Source organism: Gregarina niphandrodes, assembly GCF_000223845.1.
Source record: "Gregarina niphandrodes unplaced genomic scaffold scaffold00064, whole genome shotgun sequence".
NCBI classification, from domain to species: domain Eukaryota; phylum Apicomplexa; class Conoidasida; order Eugregarinorida; family Gregarinidae; genus Gregarina; species Gregarina niphandrodes.
In genome coordinates, this window is record NW_011645830.1 from 2,899 (window position 1) to 18,222 (window position 15,324).

Below are 15,324 nucleotides of genomic sequence, written 5' to 3' on the forward strand. Positions count from 1 at the left end.
AGGCGTGCCGCGTCTGTCCCCTAGCAGCGATAGACCGATATCAGAACTTGAGACCGCGACATCAACGCTTTTGGAGGCACTTAATCCTCGACTACTGTCCCCTCGCTAACCCAGGGAACTGGGACGGCGAGTCCATCCCAGTTGCGAGTGGATTCCCCGATGGGGCATAGCACGAATCCCAATTGGTCGAGGGCCGAGGGACAAGGTTAAATGTCTTCTCTTTCCCACGTTGCACACTCCATGTTCACTGAATGGCGCCCAAGGCCATTGTGGTGACCTACTGTAGTGACCTCCATTCGCGGGCCCCTTGATGGGGTGGAGGCACTTGTAGCTGGGGCAGAGCGTATCACGTGGACGCGTCCGTCCTTGCTTCCGACCAAGAGCCGTCACGTTTCGTCCTGATACGCCAGCTCCAGCCTCATATGCCGGCATATAACATGTGGTCATCTTTCGCGAAAAGCACCTCAGCGGTGGACCTTTCATGGCCTTGCGCATCTCATCTCCTTCGTCGTCGGACCAACACGAACCAGCGGATGCCGCTGTAAAAGACAGGCGTCACGCTGACGGATGACCCCGTCACAATAGCGAAGCGTTCCGCACCTCATCCAACATACGGACACAGCGACCTACTCGAAAAATTATCATCTCACATGTTGAGGCGGGGTCTTGAAGGTTGTAGAAATGCGCTTCCTGACCGTTGCTTAAACATAGGCCCAATTGGACAGGGCACCTGGCTAAGCAAGCACATGACGGGCAGTCCCGGCTGCGTCCAATTGTAGCGTTACTGTGGCCATAAGAGGCGGGCCATAACGGCCCAGACTTAACCCCGGGGGCCCGCAAAACTCTGGGTTTTTCGGAAGTTTAGAATGAAAGGTTTGAGAGCGAGCGCCTTAGTGGAAACAAGGGCGTTGCTGGCGAGTGCGGTATTGACATTTGAGGTGGATGGCAAGCCGGTAGATATGGTCAAGGCTCTTGGGTCGCTGAACAAGTGGGACGACTTAAGCGCGGCAATTCAATCCGGTTGCAAGCTTCTCTCGCACGTGCCGGACGTGGTAATAGGGTTGCCCGGCGTTGAGCACGTTGATTTGTCTACTGAAAAGTTGGACGCGCTGCACAAGGAACTTCAGACAAATAAGCAGTTGTTTACGAGGACTATCGTAGCTGTGAGCCACTGTCTTTTTGCGATCGCCAAAGTGATTCGAGTACACCCAAAGACGTGTGGGGTTCCGAAAGGGCTGCAGGATGCCATCCTTGCGTGGGTGGCTAGGTTCCAGCAGCGAGCGCAGGACGTGGAACCATCGGGATCGGGATCGAGATACTGTCCGTATGCTCCAACAAGTGCCACTCGAATTCAAGACCTCAAGTTCTTTCTGATATCGGTATACCGTTTCTTCGGGACAGACGCGGCACGCCTCAACCACGTCACTGTACCAACACTCCAGCCCTGCAATCCAGAGGCGGTTATGCCCGGCACGTGGGAAGAGACTAAAACATGTCTGGATCTCCAAACCCTCTGCCCCGGACAGGAAGGTTGGGTACGCGCTGAAGCGGTTTCGTGGGACGTGTACAAGGAGAAAATGGGAAACCTGGCGTTGGATCCTCCTTCATAGCCCTCGACGACTCATTTTTAACAAAAAAGGATTCACCGAAGCCGCCGTCCACTCAAGTCATCAGCAGGCGGAAATCGAAAATCGTAAATGGTTGCGAAAATAAAGGTCGTACGTACAGTGCATCGTTGGGCACTTAAACAGAATGCCTGGACTGCATTCTACGCTGAAGATGCTACCTCCTCCTCCTAACACAACGTTGTTCTATGCCCCTCACAATAGCACCGAAATAGCGCAGCTTTTCTGGCTGTTCTTGGTCACACCGGTCAACCCGTGTCAACCCAGCGACCTCTCCCGTTAGCCTACCCTTTAAATGCGCCGAATTCGTCTCAGCTTATCAAGCTTCGAAAGGCACGCAACTCGAAGGTTTCATTGTGCATATGGAAATTGTTCTAGTCATTAGCGTATTGAAAGACAGACCGCCCATCATTTGTGACCGAGGATCTCGGCAGAAGAACAGTCGTGATCACTGCAATTGGCTGCTCGACAAATATAATCGCCTACTCTCCTGGTCTTCTTCTGGTCAGCAAACCCGTTCCGGATCCACCACTTAGGGTCGGTCCGCAGCGGCGGCATTTCTGCTCCGTAATCATTGGGTAGACACTTCGGTAGTTCCTGGCGCCTCTAAGTCCCGGCGACTCTAATTCCTGTCCTAATCCTCCGGCTCTAGTCATCGCGCGCAGCGGCTATAATTTGTAAAATGTACATGAAAAGGTTGATGATGTCAATGTACAGGGTGACAGCAGCGAAGCAGTAGTCGTCGATAGAGAATTGGTAAGCTCGGTGCTTTCCACCGACAATTTTCTGTGTGTCCATGACCAGGTAGAAACTGAATAGGACTGCGCCTAGGGATGAGTACACCAACTCGTAAATCCTGTTGTAGAAGAAGATCGATCCGATGCCGAAGCCCGTCAGCACTATCAGTGCTACGAATGCATATATCCCGCATCCGGTGAAGTCCCATTTGGTCTGACAAGCAAAGAGAGACACTGCAATAGTGACCGCAGTTGTCATCCCTACAGCTAAACTAAAGGCAAACGTGTCCACCGCGCCTGTACAGAATCCTAAAACCAAGCCCATTGCAACAGCAATCACCGACAAAAGTATGTAGTTCGTGGGCGAACTTCGAGCAGCTCGAGGAACGCAAGTTATCGCTACAATACATCGAATGTGTGTGGAGAACGGAGAGGGGGGGCACTTACTGCAAACTGCCGCACAATACACAATGGTTGCCACGATCATTATCCACCAATGGTCATACAGCCATACCGCGGCGGGCCGGTAAACGTTAAAGGCCGCCGCCATACCAAAAGTAACCAGTAGCTGGAATGAGAGGATTCCGTACACCTTCCGTACAAACCCATTCCGTATCTTTATATCCACGTCCGACGTTAAAAGTTTGTCCGCCGGAATGTCGTCCGTCCCCGCCATAAAACCAGCCGCTCCCGCTGGCCCCGTTTGCTCGGCATGCTGGGATGGGTAGCCGTCAGCCGGAGCCTGCTGGGTGTAGCCCAAAGGCTGCTGGGCGTAACCGTACTGCTGGGCGTAACCGTACTGCTGAGGATAACCGCCAGCCTGCAGGCCAGGGTATCCTCCCTGCTGGGTATACGCCAAGCCACCCACTTGGGGCTGAGGGTAACCTGTTTGGCCTTGAGGATATCCAACTGCCCCCTGCCCCTGGGGATAGGCTCCTGCCCCTTGAGCTTGCGGATATCCAGCCTGTGCCGTAGACGGCACATAACCTTGCCCTCCATATTGTTGATTGGGCTGGTATTGATCCTGTGTGTTCTGTTGCATTGAAAATTATTTGTATGTGATTTAACCCCGTGCGCACGCGCGCGATTAAACACGCGCGCGATTAAACACGCGCGCTTTAAAAATGGTCGATGGTCCGAAAAGAGCAGTCAAGAATGGTTACTTCAAGTTTTGGCTACGGGCGTCAATCGCTATCACCTCCAGGGAGGAGGGAATCCTCTTGTTTCGCTGGAGCTAAAAGCTGAGTTTTCTTTTTGGTATTCCGTCCAAGTTTCTTGGGTTCTGCTTTAGTTGCCTTCTTGACGCTCTTTGTGTTTTTACCCTGTGCTGGTGAGCGGCCAGCTTTGGAACTCTGGCTGACGTTACCTTCGGAATGTTTGGAGTCGGTCTCGGACGCTTTGGCATCGCTGAGGGCTGATTTCTTGATAGTGCGTTTTTTTGTGGCGGCGGGAGGCGTCTCTTCCTGTGGAGTTTCTTGATCCGTTATGGTTTGGGCATCTCGCAAAATCTGCTCAAAGATCTCGAGAGGTAATGCTTCCTGAACGCCCCCGAAAGCTTCATCGAGTTCGAGCTTTTTCTTACAGCAGGAAAGGACTCCCTCTTCGAAGGTATGCCTGCAACACAGTCGGTAGACAGTCACGTCTCCTGTTTGCCCTAAGCGATGCACCCGATCTTCCGCTTGACGGTCGTTATGAGGATTCCAATCCTGGTCCATCAGCACAACGGTATTGCTGGAAGTAAGATTTAGCCCGACCCCTCCAGCTTTCGTGGAGAGCAAAAATAGCTTGGCACTTGAGGTATTGTTTTGGAAGGAAGAGACCATGACACTTCGATCATTAACAGCAGTGCTCCCATCCAACCTCAGGTAGTCTATTTCCGGCCGATACAACTTCAGGATCTCCTCAATGATATCTAAGTATGTCGTGAACTGACTGAATACCAGCATCTTCTCATTTCGGTCAATGCACTTCTCCTTAATCAACTCAAGCAATCGACTACAATAGGCCCCGTTTTGCTAACCCCGCGCATCACCCTCCCTGCCCCTCATGTGCCCTCCCTGCCCCTCATGTGCCCCCCTGCCCCTCATGTGCTTACTTTGTTTTACAGCCCTTCCCGAATTCTTCCTTTGGTATCCTGAAATTATCAAGAGCAGGTAGGTGGAGTGCTGCTTCGTTATGTAGGTCGAAGTCGCTCCAGTCTTCAATGTGTTGCAGTACTCGTTCAACAGGATACTTCCGGTAGTCCTTGACGTACCGTTGGAGATAGCTAGCGAATTCCAGTCGGTCTTGCAGACTAAAATAGTTCTGCACAAGCAGCGGATGGTTGCAGATTCGTCTTAGACGGAACACCAACCCTTTCATTGCCGTTTGTGCCTTCTTCTTCGTAGACAATATATTCTTCGAACTCCTCAGCTCCTTCTGGTACATCATCGTCTGATCCGGATGCATATCCAGCAGCTCAATTATACTGGTTTTTGTTGGGAAGTTGCTAATGACTTCCGGCTTCAACCGTCTTAGAATCAGAGGAGCCCACAGCTGCTGATAAAACAGGATTTCCGGATCACCTAACTTGCCGGCAGCTGATCCGGTAGCCGAGCCGGCAGCTGATCCGGGAGTTTTGATTTCTCCAGACAGACCAGTGCTGCCATTGGCAATGCTGCCTTCTGCAACAGCGCTGTTCGGAGGAACTGCGACACCGTCGCTGACCGAAGGCGTAACTTCGCCCGTGTCCGCTGCCCGGCTAGGGTGGCCCGCGGAGCTGGTCGGGGAACTGGTCGTGTCTTCGAGAATTATTCGACTGGTCGGCCGCCGGGGACCGCGGGCATCCTCTCCGTCGGTAGTGGCTTGTGCCGAAGTTGCTTGCGCCGAAATGGCCTGGTGCCAAACGTGTTTATGGTAAGCCAGCGCCTTGCTTATATCGAACGTGTGCTTATACGGTCTCAGGAACCCAAACAAATTACGTAACTCATTTATCTGATTCTGGATTGGCGAACCCGTCAGCAACAACCGCAACGGGGATTTGATGCTCTTGTTTATGTATTGGTACCGATTGCTGTTCGCATTCTTCAACCCGTGAGCTTCGTCCACCACCAAGTACCCAAACTTCTGCAACTTGAAAAAGTTGTGCCGGTCGTAGGAAGAAGACAACGTCAGGTGACTAGTCAGCAGGATATGATAACCCACCCCTTCCGGTAACGGATAAAACCCTTCGCTCTCCATTTTCGCCTGCTCGTCTCCCGGTCCGTCTTCTCCCTCTACGCCTGCCACTTTTTCTTCGTCACCTGCCGCTTCTTCTCCGGCTATGTCTTTGGACAGTTCTTCCTGGTCGTCACTGGCCTGCACTCGTGCAGATGCATCCTCTGGGAGCTCGCCCTCCTGACTCGCTCCCTCAGCCGGTCCGGCTCCCTTCTCCACATTCATGTTCTCCTCATCCGAGCCAGCTGCCGACCCAGCCGCGGATCCTGCCGCCGGATGTCCGGATCCGGCGGGATGCCCGCTTTCCGCGTCCACGTCTGACCCGGAACTGCGGTTGTCGGATCCGGAGCTGCGGCTGTCGTCTGGTCCATCTTCCTCGTCGTATTCGTCTCCCAGTTCGAATTTGCGCATGAGCTGCCTACGCTCAGTCTGGCTGCCGTGATAGCGAAGGACCTTGAGCTTGGGGGCCCATTTGTGCAGCTCCACGACCCAGTTGTCCAGGAGTGTCGGCGGACAGGTAACGATTGCTGGTTTTTCTAGCAGCCCTTCCGCGTACAGCCGTTTGAGGAAACAAATCGACTCCGCCGTCTTACCCAAGCCCATGTCATCGGCCAAGAGCCCATTATAACCACTTTTAAACAGGGCCAGCAGCCAGTGCACCGCCGCCACCTGGTACTCCTTCAGCGTCGGGTCATCTCGCAGAATCTCAGGAGGCGGGTTGAAACTTTTGGTGAAGCTACAGCGCCCCCGCGAAATCGACTTCTCAATCTCCTCACGACCCTCTAACTCTGGCCCCCCTAGCCCGTCCACAATCACCGCCTTCACGCGCTGCGTTATCGCCCGACACTCACGGTAATCTGATTCACACGCCAACACCAACGCATTCTCATCCTCCTCCGCCTCGTCCTCGCTCGACGACCCAAATTGCAAAGGCCGGCGCAGCCGCTTCACGGGAGCAACGTCTTCGGAAACCTAAAAGAACAAATCTTTCGTCTCCGCTCGCACCCCTCGCCCGTGCTTTCGCCTGCGCCTTTGCACACGCGTGTGCACACGCGCCCCCCTCGAGGCCACGCCGTTGCGCCCCCCTGGAAGCCCAGTCGGCTTGTCAAATTGGGTGTATGTCACGGGTGTATGTCTCGTGTGTATCTTGCTGGATGCTTACGTTGGTCCCCCGTTTCCTGCTCCCGGAAGAGGAACTGGACATAGTGGAGAAAAAAGAATGCGGGCACGGAGCGGGCCCCGGACAACTGGAACCGTGCTGAGTTGCGATGCGGCACGGCGGCGGCGTGCTCGAGTCCAGGCGTTGGTCGGCGAGGCCCGGGCGCACACACGTTTGGCCTTTTGCGCCGCCGCGACGGAGTTGCACTTAACACCGGACGTCGAGGCCTTGGACGCGGTGCCTGCGACCAAGGCCGCGTCCGGGCCCGCAGTTCCGACCGAGGTCGGGAAGGACGCCAAAAGTGCGCCGGTGCAAACTTGCCCGCCGAAACAAGTGGTAAATATATGTCGCGCGGCCGGCAAGTACGAGAACCTGTTTCTCGTCCACGGACAGCTTTACCGGGGCAGCGAGCTGCTCGATCGGCGACCCCTGGATGAGCTCTCACACTGGCTCGTGAAACCCCGACCTGACGGATTCAGATCGGTGCTGATTGTGGATGCAAGAGGGGACCTGCAAATTCGGGATTTGCGATTCATGAAACTGCTCCACAAAGCCCGCTACCCGCGCCACAAAGACGCACCCACGGGCGATAAAGGACACTGGCGCTGGTACGCAGCAAAGGACACTGCCCATCTACCAAAACCAGGCGAACCCGTAAACTCAGGTACAACCAACTACAGGATACAAACCGATACCTGTCTTATGGATACCTGTCTTATGGATACCTGTATGAGTCTTATGGACGAACTGCCTCCCGACCGAGCATTGTCTCCCGACCGGGCATTGCCTCCCGACACGCCGAAGACACTCCCTCGGAGAAGGACTACGGTTCATTTGCCAAAGAATACATGTCTGGACGGAATATTCAGCTCGCCTGACACGTTCCACGTAATTGATTGTCTGACGTGGGACGGGCACCATCGAGTCCAGCAGCCGTTCCAGGTGCGAGACATGTTTCTACAAGCTGAGTAAATTACACCGTGCACACACACCCCCGATCCGCACCTTGGACACTCTACGTAGCCCACCAGTATGTACTGGGCGGGTCCGTACCCCATCAGTAGGTATCCGAGTGGCGTAGGTATCCGAGTGGTGTAGGTATCCGAGTGGTGTATCCAAAACAGTAGGTATCCGAGCGGTCCACTGGCGTGTAGCCCACGATGTATTGCTGCTTGTAGAATGGAAACACTGAGCTCCGCCTGCGAGCAAGGAATGAGTGGAAATCGGACGGGAGAGTTGTGGATAGATCAGAAGGTTAAACTTGAGTATGTGGCTTCGTTATCGATGATGCACTTGCCCGAGTACGTCGAGGAAGCAGAGCCGCTGCTGGACGGCTTCCTGCTTTTCGACCCCGACGCAGAGTACGGCATCGGCTTTACCGACAGTGTAATTCAGTGGCGGCCCACACGGAACGAGCGATGGTCGTCAATGGTCGCCAAAGTCAACGGAACGGTTCTTCTCCACCGTGTCGGAGACTTATTCTATACGCTGGATGGGGTCCCAGTTTGCATCGCGAACCAAAAGACGAATCTGGGTAACCAAAAACTGACTGACCCCAACGTGACGGACACGGGCGTTCTGAACACGGGCCTTCTAGACACGACCCAGAGGGGCTTGGAGACCCAGAGGGGCTTGGAGACCCAGAGGGGCTTGGAGACCCAGAGGGGCTTGGAGACCCAGAGGGGCTTGGAGACCCAGAGGGGCTTGGAGACCCAGAGGGGCTTGGAGACCCAGAGGGGCTTGGAGACCCAAAAAGGCTTGGAGACCCAGAGACTAGTTAAGGTCAAATACAAAAAAGTAGTTGATGGCCGAGGATGCTTGATATTATCTGGGTCGCTTCGGATCGAGGATGCCCCGAATAGCGTAAGACACTCAGCCGATACCAGCTCGAAGTTGTGGCGCCATGGAGGCTATTTCGAACCCACCGTGGCTCAACTGGTCGCGCACGTCCTCTGAGGCGCATGTCATCTGGGGCACGACGCGGGCTAAGTGGCCGCCTCCTCCTCCTCCTCCTCAGAAGAGACCATTGCTGCCTCCTGCGCGCATGTTCCCCTCAATACGGCCGATGTCACACGTGTCAGTAGCGGTGGCGCCCTGGTCGAGTGGTGGCGCCCCGAAGTGATGGCTACTTCGGGTCAGTGCAAGTAGCCATCACTGACCTTGACCATGGCAGACCACCCCGCTAGGAGACCTGGACAGCAGACCTGCGCGAAAGGCCCAGGTACCCGCCTGGAGGCCTACCTGGTGACCCACGCATAGAGACCTTTCCACAAACCGGTCACTCACTCCGGTCACTCACTCTACTGATTACTTGAACTGTCGTCTGTATTCGCCGGTTTTTGTAAGATCTTTGAATTTCTGTCTGGCCCTTTGGTAGCGTGGTGTACCCCCTGAGCGCGACAAGAAACTCCGTCTGCTGTCGAACCGCTGGATATTTATAGAGCGATAGTGGGAGGGGATGTCATCGTCGCTGTCGCTCTGGTACCCGTCCGCGCCATAGCCTGGGTCGCTGTGTTTGCCAGACTGTTCGCGTTTGCCGCTCTCTTCATCGCTGCTCTGACCGTCATCATCGACTCCGTCGCCACCTAGGCCGTCGTCATCACTACCGTCGTCATCACTACCGTCGTCATCACTGCCGTCGTCACTCCCGGCGTCCTCACTGCCGTTACTCCTCGGCATGCTGTTATCGGGACTGTCCACTTCTTCACTCCCCAGAAGTAGAATACCACTGTCACCACTCCCCTCGACGTCTGGTCCGGTTTTTGCACCGTCTGGTTGATAGCGTGCGCCAAAGGCCTGCGTAGATCGCCCGGGCGGAGGGGTCGAGGCCAGACTGGTGATGACGGAGGACGGGGTGAAGAGACTATTGGTGCGGCACAGGTATCTTTCAGCGTCGGGTTGTCCCGCCTGCGCAGTCATGGGCGTTACGTGGCTCACGGTAGACGGCGAAGTGACACGCGTCGTCATAGCAGTCTGGGCTGCGACCAGGGTTAACGGAGACGTTTGTGCCATCAAGACTGCTTCCCTCTGCCGCCTCAGTATGTCGTCCCGTCGCGTCTCCTGTACCATGTCCTTATCCCGTTGGTTTGTGGTTAGTGCGACGCCGAGTTGTTGGGGAGCAATAAGTTGTTCATTTTGCACTATCCATGGGTGTTTAAGAGCAGCTTCTGCAGTGAGTCGGTCGTTGGGGTTCTTGACCAGGCATTTACGGATGAAGTCTATCGCCGTACGGCTAATGCGGCGCCGTCGCGGGTTGTAATCCGGCTCTTGCCGGAGCACCTTTTGCGCAATGTCTTTCTGCGTGGGTCCTTCGAACGGGTACTGACCGTACATCATCAGATACACGACGATCCCGAAGGCCCACATATCCACCTGTTCGCGATACCGTTTCCGAATTAATTCCGGGGCGACATAATGAGGACTCCCACACACGTGTTTCAAATATTCGCGCCCGCTCTTCAACGACGCACTCATACCAAAGTCTATCAATACAATGTCCGAGTCACACAAATCGACTACGGGCTTTCGAATCAAGAAATTCTCCGCCTTTATATCCCGGTGCACAACTCCCTGGCCGTGCAAATAAGCTAAAGTACTCAGAATCTGTTTACACACATACCGGGCATCTCGCTCTTTCAAATGACGACGGGAAACTATCTTAGAAAACAGCTCTCCGCCATCACACAACTCCAACACCGCGTAATAATAAGTTTTATCCTCATAGGTCTCAATTATTTTAACAATATGAGGATGACCTACACACATAACAAAACGCTGCACGGAAGTGTCAGTACATGTCACGGAAGTGTCAGTACATGTCACGGAAGTGTCAGTACATGTCACGGAAGTGTCAGTACATGTCACGGTAGTGTCAGTTACTCAGTCTATGAAGGATTTCATTCTCGTTTCTGAACATATCTTCTATGGCTATCCTGCCTCCAGTCTTCTACAAACGAAATATCACCACGATTTGCTACCGCCAGAATTGTTTTATCAGGGTTGCTTCATCGTTACATCGTTACTACAGTAACGTTGGCCGGCGTTGGCCGGCGTTGGCCGGCGTTGCTCTTGGTCGCATCAGCGGGGCTTACTTTTTTGACCATTTTGCAGGCGTACCTTTCGCCGGTGGTTCGGCTGGTGATGAGCTTGACTTGCCCGAATGAGCCGACTCCGAGTGTGTGGCCCATAACATACTTGGTGGTTACCTGCGTCCCACGTACGCAGGAATTCCCCATCGCATTGTTTTTTGAGGGCGTAAATGTCTTCGAGGAGGCGACGAGTATCTGGCGACCGAACTGCGGGCGAGGTGGTGTCGTCAGGGTACAATGCGTCGGCGGCACGGATTGGAGGGTTACTGATAGGGTTGTTCTTTGTGCTGCTGTCTGTGGCAGCGTTGAACCGTGTCATGTTGCCAAGGATCTCGAACGCACGTGACGCCCTTCGGAGTAACTCCGACCCTGGCAGGACGCACTGGCGTGGATTACGGCGGGTGGAACTGTTGCCGGAACAGTTGGTCAACATGGACCTGAAGAATCGGAGTCTGATTTTGGAGGAAGTGCAGAAAGGTCTAGCGCTGCTTAATCCCACTCCTATCCGTCTCCACGGTGTCGTGGGACTCAGAGAGGACGGCCAGCCCGGCTGGACCCCTAAGGACCCGCCTGTAGGTGAAGTGGATATGGTTAAAGAACTGCGCGAAGGTGGCGGTTTTAACTTAAGACTCAGCGATGCTCTACCCCTGGACCGAGATGTCCGTGATAATAGAGACCAACATTGCCGAAACGATTGGGATATCGCACGACTACCAACCGCATCCGTTATCATCGTTTTCTATAATGAACCCGCCAGCACACTACTCCGTTCCATCCACTCCATATATAATTACACTCCCCCCGAACTACTGGAGGAGATCGTACTCGTTGATGACGGATCATCGACCGATTGGATCCGCGCAGACGGCACCGGGGAGCTTGAAGCCCTCGTCGCCATGTATCCCAAAATGAAGTTGATAAGAAACTCCAAACGAGGTGGTATCGTTCCCGCCAGAATGAACGGAATCCGGAACGTTAAGGCTCCCATTTTTGTCATTCTGGATTCACACATCGAAGTGCAACCGAGATGGCTCGAACCACTGGTCAATGTACGTCTTACACTACCACAAATATGGAGATACACACACGTGTGTGTATGACTCATTTGCAACCCAGATCTGTCTTGCCTTGTAGAGAATTGGAGAAGAGCGCACAGCGGTGGTTATGCCGCAGGTGGACTCATTGACATCGGAGACGTTTGATTACACGGACGGTGGTATTGGATGCACCTTGGGTTTCCTATGGAAGATGATTGAACATGGGTACGAGCCGGTGGAGGGTGTGTCACCGGCGGATCGAATTGCTCCAGAGCCCAATTCGGTTGTGTCATCTCCGACCATGGCTGGTGGTTTATTTGCAGCTAATACTGATTTCTTCTTGAATGAGATTGGAGGGTATGATGAGGGCTTTTCATATTGGGGTACTGAGAATCTGGAATTGTCTTTCCGTGTATGGCAATGCGGGGGACGTCTTGAATGCATGCCTTGCTCACGAGTGTTCCATGTGTTCCGTAAGGGTGGCGTAGGTTACTCATCACCACCTGGTTCTACTACTAAGAATAAAATGCGTTTATTAAGTGTATGGATGGATGAATATGCTGATCTTGCTTATAAAGTTATTGGGCGCCCTAAGACTGACTTTGGTGATGTCTCGGTTGTAAGACGTTTCCGTGAAGAAAAACAATGCAAAAGCTTTAACTGGTTCTTGAACGAAGTATTCCCCGAAAGCCATGTAATCAATCTCGCGGAAGATGTGCCTTTCCTTGGAGAAGTCAAACTCAAGTATGATTCCACTTATTGTCTGGCCAATGGCAACCCTCACGATCCAAGTAACGCACATGTTCGTGTTAAAAAATGTTCTGCCGTTGGCAAACATGAATACGAATGGATGTTCTTCAAAAGACCAGGATGGATCATGCCCGTCACCAACGACGAGTCATGCATGAGCACAGCACACCTAGCTAAATCCTCCTGGTGCGAAAGGGCCAATACACGCTTCTCCGTCATATCCGTCGAACCTGATCAAGTTCAAATTAAACACGCCGATCAATGCGTAGGCTCCACCGATAAAAAGGCACTGGCCTTCCTACCATGCGATCCCCATGACCCCAAACAAATCTGGCTCTGGCCTTCTTACAACCCTCCCAAGACCTGGACACCACCTCCTAAACCCGCAGAAAACTGAGCTCTTACTCAAGGTAAATCATACGTCTGGTAAACCACACATCCGGGCAACCACTCCGTTCAGTGACCACCCCTTTCGTTTCAATTCAACATCATCCTATGGAAAAAGTAGCGCCATGAAGCTGCTGCATAAGGGACCGTCAGTTGTGCACGTTAATTCTTGCCATGACGTAAATATACGAGTTTAAGAGGTTCTGCTTGAATGTGGATGTCTTGACGGGTTTGTAGAAGATCGTTAGTATTTGTTTTGACGCTCGATTTGCCTTTGACGAATTCTTCGCTAGGTATTTTAGATGCGGTTTTAGCCATTTCTGGGGCGGGGGTTCTAGCTCCTAGGAGTTTGAGGGTCATACCGGGACCCGTGTTAACCAAGTCAACATGCGGTAATGAGGGGTTTTCAGAGTCCCTTGTCATCTTTATGGCGAATTGATCTATCCGAATACAGGGTTCGGTGGTACCAGTGGAAGTACCAGCGGACTGTTTCCGCTCATAGATGGAGCAGACGATGGCTCGATCGAAACCTTCAAGCAAAATTCTATCTGCTTTAATGCCGCCGAAAACGTCTGCGAGACAGTTTTTAGCACCCAGCAAGTTGTCACTCAGGTCCCACATAGAACCCTGAAAGACCACAAGGGGCTTGCCACCAACAACTGGTGCAACAATCCCTTTCGGGTGGAATTCTCTCGTTTCTAGCACGTCGAATTCGTAAATATCGTATATACTCTTATCAAATACTCGACCTAAAAAAAGCCTCAATGGATGCTTCTTAGTCGTTGAGCACATGCCGAATAACTTGCTGCCTTGGTTCTTCTCGCAAAGATACAAAAAATCTGAAGGGTCCACCATAGGCGCTACCAGCTTGCTCTGATTACGATCTCTTAAATACATTGCATGAGGCTGTCTAATCTTCAACAAATCTTGAAGCAACTTCTGTCCTTGAAGACAACAGTTAGTACCCTTACACAGTAACATTCGCTTCGTCCCTTCCTTCACTTGAGGCTCATCCAGGGCCAACATCTTTCTTCCTGCTACAGTCTTGGGCTTAGACCGAATCAACTTAGCCAATGTCTTCTCATCCACCTCCGGCCTTAACGCATCAACCTCCTGCTCCAAAGTCTTCTTGATAGGAGTTTTCTTCGTCTTGGCTATATCCCGCCGCTTAACCATTTTTCACCACCAAATTTACACACCAGGCCACGACTCTTCCGAATAACGCCGATAAGAAATGGCATTAACCCTGGCAGGATAAGAGACCGAACTAATGAGTAGGAAGCAGGATAACACAGGCTTTGAGGAAATGGGGGTTATGATATATTAAGTAACGAATTTTGCAAACGCCATTGTTGGCTGAAAAAATAACTAGACACCGTCATAGGCCGATCCGGTTCGGCTTGGATGTCTATTTCTTCTTCTCCGGGTTTTTCTCCTCTGGGTTTTTTTGGCTCTCTCTCCTGTCGAGGATGAGTTTGGCGTGCTTGCTATATTCCTCCCAGTCCATGTGTTGTGCGTCGATTAGAATCGAACTCTCAACCTTGTCGTAGCGTTCGCAGGATACGTCCTTCTCCGACTCCTTAGCCGACCAGACGTTGTAGTAGGTGTGTTTGCCGGCGTCAGGCCCTTCCCTGCCGTCGTTGGCGTAGAGGCCAGTGGCGTCTCCGTCGTACAGCTTTTTCAGTTCGCCGCCGACGGCGTAGGCCAAGCGGTGGAGGTCATAGAACTCATCTTGCGGCAGATCAATGGAGTAAGCGACTTGTCGCTTGGGGAACACCAACACGTGGCCTTCCGCCAGAGGCTTAGGACAGGCAATAGCGAATGAGTGGTTTGACGCCCAGAGCACGTATGGCATTTCCACTCCATCAACCAAGAACTTTTTCTCCTTGTTATTACTCGACTCAACTTTATGGTAGCTGAACCCATCCAATGCCGGACTGCTCAACTCTTGGCATCGTTCTTGAAGCATAATATCGATGCAAAAAAATGCAGGAGGCTTTTAGGGTGGTCTCTGCCAAAAATGACCCGGGGTACGACCACGTGCACGAAACGCACTCCAACCTCTCAATCCTGTCCCATGATCGCCAACGGATCAAGTCGGTACTCTCACAGTTCATCGAGAGGGCCTGCCGCACTGGCATTACGTGCAAGCTAGTAGCCTCCTCGCAAGAATCCCCGGAACCCGCCACAATATACCTCAACACCCGCCTCACTGCCCTACTTATCAACGACATTCAAGAAATACCCATCATAACCATACAAAAGATTATCACCGACGACGCCCTAACAGATTTAGTACGTGCCACACGGACCCGCTACTGTCGTTAACCCCCCTTCCCTCCCCCC

The 15,324-nt window shown here is 52.8% G+C and overlaps 8 protein-coding genes across 8 annotated transcripts; 3 read left to right on the forward strand and 5 right to left on the reverse strand.

Moving 5' to 3' along the window:
* Window positions 1-866: 866 nt before the first annotated feature.
* GNI_176760 (hypothetical protein) lies at window positions 867-1,610 on the forward strand (the record flags this gene model as incomplete). The annotated part of the gene is made up of 1 exon (XM_011135115.1): window positions 867-1,610. One exon carries the CDS (start codon window positions 867-869, stop codon window positions 1,608-1,610), a length of 744 nt encoding a protein of 247 aa, XP_011133417.1.
* Window positions 1,611-2,273: 663 nt separating this feature from the next.
* On the reverse strand, window positions 2,274-3,404 carry GNI_176770 (inhibitor of apoptosis-promotor Bax1; the record flags this gene model as incomplete). The annotated part of the gene is made up of 2 exons (XM_011135116.1): window positions 2,274-2,761; window positions 2,810-3,404. 2 exons carry the CDS (start codon window positions 3,402-3,404, stop codon window positions 2,274-2,276), a joined length of 1,083 nt encoding a protein of 360 aa, XP_011133418.1.
* Window positions 3,405-3,546: 142 nt separating this feature from the next.
* On the reverse strand, window positions 3,547-6,761 carry GNI_176780 (SNF2 family amine-terminal domain protein; the record flags this gene model as incomplete). Its single annotated transcript, XM_011135117.1, has 3 exons — window positions 3,547-4,357; window positions 4,458-6,529; window positions 6,720-6,761. 3 exons carry the CDS (start codon window positions 6,759-6,761, stop codon window positions 3,547-3,549), a joined length of 2,925 nt encoding a protein of 974 aa, XP_011133419.1.
* Window positions 6,762-9,023: 2,262 nt separating this feature from the next.
* GNI_176790 (protein kinase) lies at window positions 9,024-10,951 on the reverse strand (the record flags this gene model as incomplete). The annotated part of the gene is made up of 3 exons (XM_011135118.1): window positions 9,024-10,471; window positions 10,596-10,662; window positions 10,808-10,951. 3 exons carry the CDS (start codon window positions 10,949-10,951, stop codon window positions 9,024-9,026), a joined length of 1,659 nt encoding a protein of 552 aa, XP_011133420.1.
* Window positions 10,952-11,235: 284 nt separating this feature from the next.
* On the forward strand, window positions 11,236-12,988 carry GNI_176800 (UDP-N-acetyl-D-galactosamine:polypeptide N-acetylgalactosaminyltransferase; the record flags this gene model as incomplete). The annotated part of the gene is made up of 2 exons (XM_011135119.1): window positions 11,236-11,853; window positions 11,939-12,988. 2 exons carry the CDS (start codon window positions 11,236-11,238, stop codon window positions 12,986-12,988), a joined length of 1,668 nt encoding a protein of 555 aa, XP_011133421.1.
* Window positions 12,989-13,140: 152 nt separating this feature from the next.
* GNI_176810 (putative brix domain protein) lies at window positions 13,141-14,154 on the reverse strand (the record flags this gene model as incomplete). The annotated part of the gene is made up of 1 exon (XM_011135120.1): window positions 13,141-14,154. One exon carries the CDS (start codon window positions 14,152-14,154, stop codon window positions 13,141-13,143), a length of 1,014 nt encoding a protein of 337 aa, XP_011133422.1.
* A 232-nt stretch (window positions 14,155-14,386) lies between these two features.
* On the reverse strand, window positions 14,387-14,947 carry GNI_176820 (histidine triad domain protein; the record flags this gene model as incomplete). Its single annotated transcript, XM_011135121.1, has 1 exon — window positions 14,387-14,947. One exon carries the CDS (start codon window positions 14,945-14,947, stop codon window positions 14,387-14,389), a length of 561 nt encoding a protein of 186 aa, XP_011133423.1.
* Window positions 14,948-14,964: 17 nt separating this feature from the next.
* On the forward strand, window positions 14,965-15,306 carry GNI_176830 (hypothetical protein; the record flags this gene model as incomplete). Its single annotated transcript, XM_011135122.1, has 1 exon — window positions 14,965-15,306. The coding sequence occupies one exon, from the start codon at window positions 14,965-14,967 to the stop codon at window positions 15,304-15,306; it is 342 nt and encodes a 113-aa protein (XP_011133424.1).
* Between the last annotated feature and the right edge of the window lie 18 nt (window positions 15,307-15,324).